This window comes from Belonocnema kinseyi, chromosome 9 (genome assembly GCF_010883055.1).
Source record: "Belonocnema kinseyi isolate 2016_QV_RU_SX_M_011 chromosome 9, B_treatae_v1, whole genome shotgun sequence".
Lineage (NCBI taxonomy): Eukaryota > Metazoa > Arthropoda > Insecta > Hymenoptera > Cynipidae > Belonocnema > Belonocnema kinseyi.
In genome coordinates, this window is record NC_046665.1 from 86,192,874 (window position 1) to 86,195,836 (window position 2,963).

At 29.6% G+C, this 2,963-nt stretch overlaps 1 protein-coding gene across 1 annotated transcript; it reads left to right on the top strand.

Moving 5' to 3' along the window:
- Positions 1 to 1,318: 1,318 nt before the first annotated feature.
- LOC117179533 lies at positions 1,319 to 2,453 on the top strand. Its single transcript, XM_033371426.1, has 3 exons — positions 1,319 to 1,770; positions 1,851 to 2,024; positions 2,277 to 2,453. Exons 1-3 carry the CDS (start codon positions 1,517 to 1,519, stop codon positions 2,299 to 2,301), a joined length of 453 nt encoding a protein of 150 aa, XP_033227317.1. The 5' UTR covers positions 1,319 to 1,516; the 3' UTR covers positions 2,302 to 2,453.
- The last annotated feature ends 510 nt before the right edge of the window (positions 2,454 to 2,963 follow it).

The following is a 2,963-nucleotide window of genomic DNA, read 5'->3' on the forward strand; positions in this document are numbered from 1 at the left end:
AGAGGGAGCTCTTCTTAATATTTTGACACCAAAATCATGTCGATACACCTTACCGACTGCGAGTAAAGCCACCCACGCTTTAACTTGACAGACTGTAAGCCTTAAAATCATAATTTTAAAATTCTACTCATCTTTTTTTTATTTTTTCAGCTCTTCTGGACTTTTATTCTACTGTATTTTTATCAATGGAAAGTTTTGAATTTGCTGAAAAGATTTTTCAATTCTAGCTAAAAAATTAAATTAAAAAAAAAACAGAAAAATTACTGTCTATCAACTCTTTTATCATACCCCATTTTTGGGAAAACTGTACCCTTTTTGCAACTCTAAATTTAAATCCGTAAAAATTGAATACTTAAATTAATCAGGCATGCTCTGACTAAAAAACTGTTATTTCTATTAAAGAAATAGTAGTTTTAACACATAAATCAGTTAATATTTCTGACTGTATTAAATAGTCACTTAAAATGACTGATCTTCTAGCAATAGAAGTGACTGACGAGTATTTATTATGCTATAATAAAATAGTAAAATTATTTTTACATTAGGATTCTGAAAATTGATATTTCTTGGCTAAGAACACAGCTCTTAATTGGAAAATTTAACTATTTTATTGAAAATTCCTATCATTTCTTTAATTTAATTGTTGAAATATAAACTACTTTTTTAGAAAATCATTTTTTTGTTAAAAATTCTTCATTTTGGTACAAAATGTAAGCACTTTGATAAAAATACAACTACTTGGTATAAAATTAAATTATATGACTGAAAATTAACTTTTTTGTTGAAAATGCATATTTATGGGTTTAAAAGTCAATTATTTTGTAGAGGATTTAGCTCTTTTAGTAAAAATCTAGTCGTTTCCGAGGAAAATTCTTGTCATCTATTATGTTTTTTTCTTCCTGTGTAGAAAGTTAATCTTTTTTTTTAAAGATACATATTTTCTGTTAAAAATTGAAATACTTTGGTACAAAATTCAACTTTTTCGTTAAAAATTAAAATGGTAATTTAAAAATAATAATATTTATTACAAAATCAACTTAAACAAAAAACATATTTTCGGGTCGAATATTTACCTGTGTTGTGGAAGAATCGTCTCCCTGGCTTTAAAATTCAACAATATGGTCAAAAATTCATGTATTTTGTTGTAAATTCCTCTGTTTTAATCAAAAAAGTGTCAATAGGATATCTTTTGATAAAAATGAAATTTCTTTTTAAATTAAGGACAAGTGGATATTCATTTGTTTCTGAAAAAAACTTTTTACAGCAAACATAATTCTTTTGAGTCAAACTTCATCTAATCTGCCAACCTTTGAAAGCATTTTCCTTTTTGATAAGTACTTGGTTTTGTTGAAATAAATTTTTCACTCTGATTATCCATTATCAACAATTAACATATCCCTACCTCGGCGGCCACGTGGCAGCGAGTTTGCATATAAAAAGCCAAACGCAGCGATGTAAAATATCAACGTGGATTTGAATTACATATTGAAAATTTGAAGAAGAACGCGAAGTCAGGATGAAATCTTTTATTTCGACTAGGTTATGCCATTTTTGGACTTATGTTCTTATGGCTCTTGTAATCTTCCATCTTGCAGAAATTTCCTACTGCCAGACAACGCAACCACGTTATATATTATGTGGTGACGATCTTCATAGAGCTTCTGCTTCAGTGTGCCGGGAAAGAGGCTATGATCTAAACTATGATTGGACTGAAGCTAATGATTGCTGCACGCAAGGATGTTCATATTTGGCACTTTCAGTTTTCTGCAAGTGAGTATATTCCTATTTAACCCTTCTTCTAAAATTTTTTAGTAAGAACACACCATATAACATTTAAAATTTGCTTACAGCCCGCAGCAGACACCTATTTCAAATCGACCACGTTATATTTTATGTGGTAATGATTTCAATACCGCTCTTGATTCGCTTTGTGTAAATTTCTATGATATATCAAGGGCTAGTAATGTCGCTCCACAATGCTGCTCTCCAGGTTGCACGCTCTCGACACTTTTACCCCTTTGCAAGTAAGTATATTTCTATTTAAGCCTTCTTCTGAATCTGTTCATGAGTAGACCCAGCCAAATTTTTTTCTACAGTTTTTGACAAAACACGTCGAAAATTCGTATTCTTTCATAAATAAAGTTGGGATTTTACTGTTGCTAAGTTGTTCTACACACACTAGTAGACAAAGATTTTGAGAAATGTTAACTGTTTAAAAGTTCTTATTGTCCAGAAATTAAATTTAAACAAAACTTACAAATTTCTTGTTTTTGCAGCCGTCAGACGATTGGATTCGTCTAAGGATTACACTTGTTCTGCAAGCCCCCGAAAGTGACATGTGTATCCAGTAAAATGGATGGTGAAATTTATAATCCAAAAAGTAAAGTGTAAATCCTATAATAATTTCTTTTAAGAAACTAATCTATGTTTCTGAACAGTATAAAGTACATCAAACATGTATAACTTACTTACTGAGCTGTAATAAAAATAAAAAAAAATATTTCAAATATATGGATGCATTACGTGCAAATATTTTTTCGACCTAAAAACGAAACCATCACTACATCAATATCTGACTTAGTTTGAATTAAAGATACTCATATTGGAATTACTTAGAATGTGGACGTATAAGCTAATTTTTTTATATTTTAATAATAATAAGGTATCGGTTTGTAGGTCGGTGTCTATCTGTCGTCGTTGTTGTCTGTAAATATGGTAACATTTGAAAGAATTATTTGACTGGATTGCCGACTAATATACTTTTTAAGGCTGTGAAAAGAAAGCTTGAGTTCGGTAGCCAGCTATTTTAGACGTAATCTGTATAAGTTGAGTATTTTTCAAATTTTTGAGTCCACGTTTTTATTAATATTGGAAAAATATATGTGCGGCAATTTATAGCGCACGAAAATACGAAAAATTTATCCCTATGATTTTTTTTATGAAAAGAAAATTACTAGTTTTAT

Excerpts from the sequence above, each read along its gene's own strand:
- LOC117179533 (XM_033371426.1), top strand. The coding sequence starts at position 1,517 with ATGAAATCTTTTATTTCGACTAGGTTATGCCATTTTTGGACTTATGTT. Across the intron at positions 1,771-1,850 it reads GCACTTTCAGTTTTCTGCAA|CCCGCAGCAGACACCTATTT; the intron begins GTGAGTATATTC and ends ATTTGCTTACAG. Across the intron at positions 2,025-2,276 it reads ACACTTTTACCCCTTTGCAA|CCGTCAGACGATTGGATTCG; the intron begins GTAAGTATATTT and ends TTGTTTTTGCAG.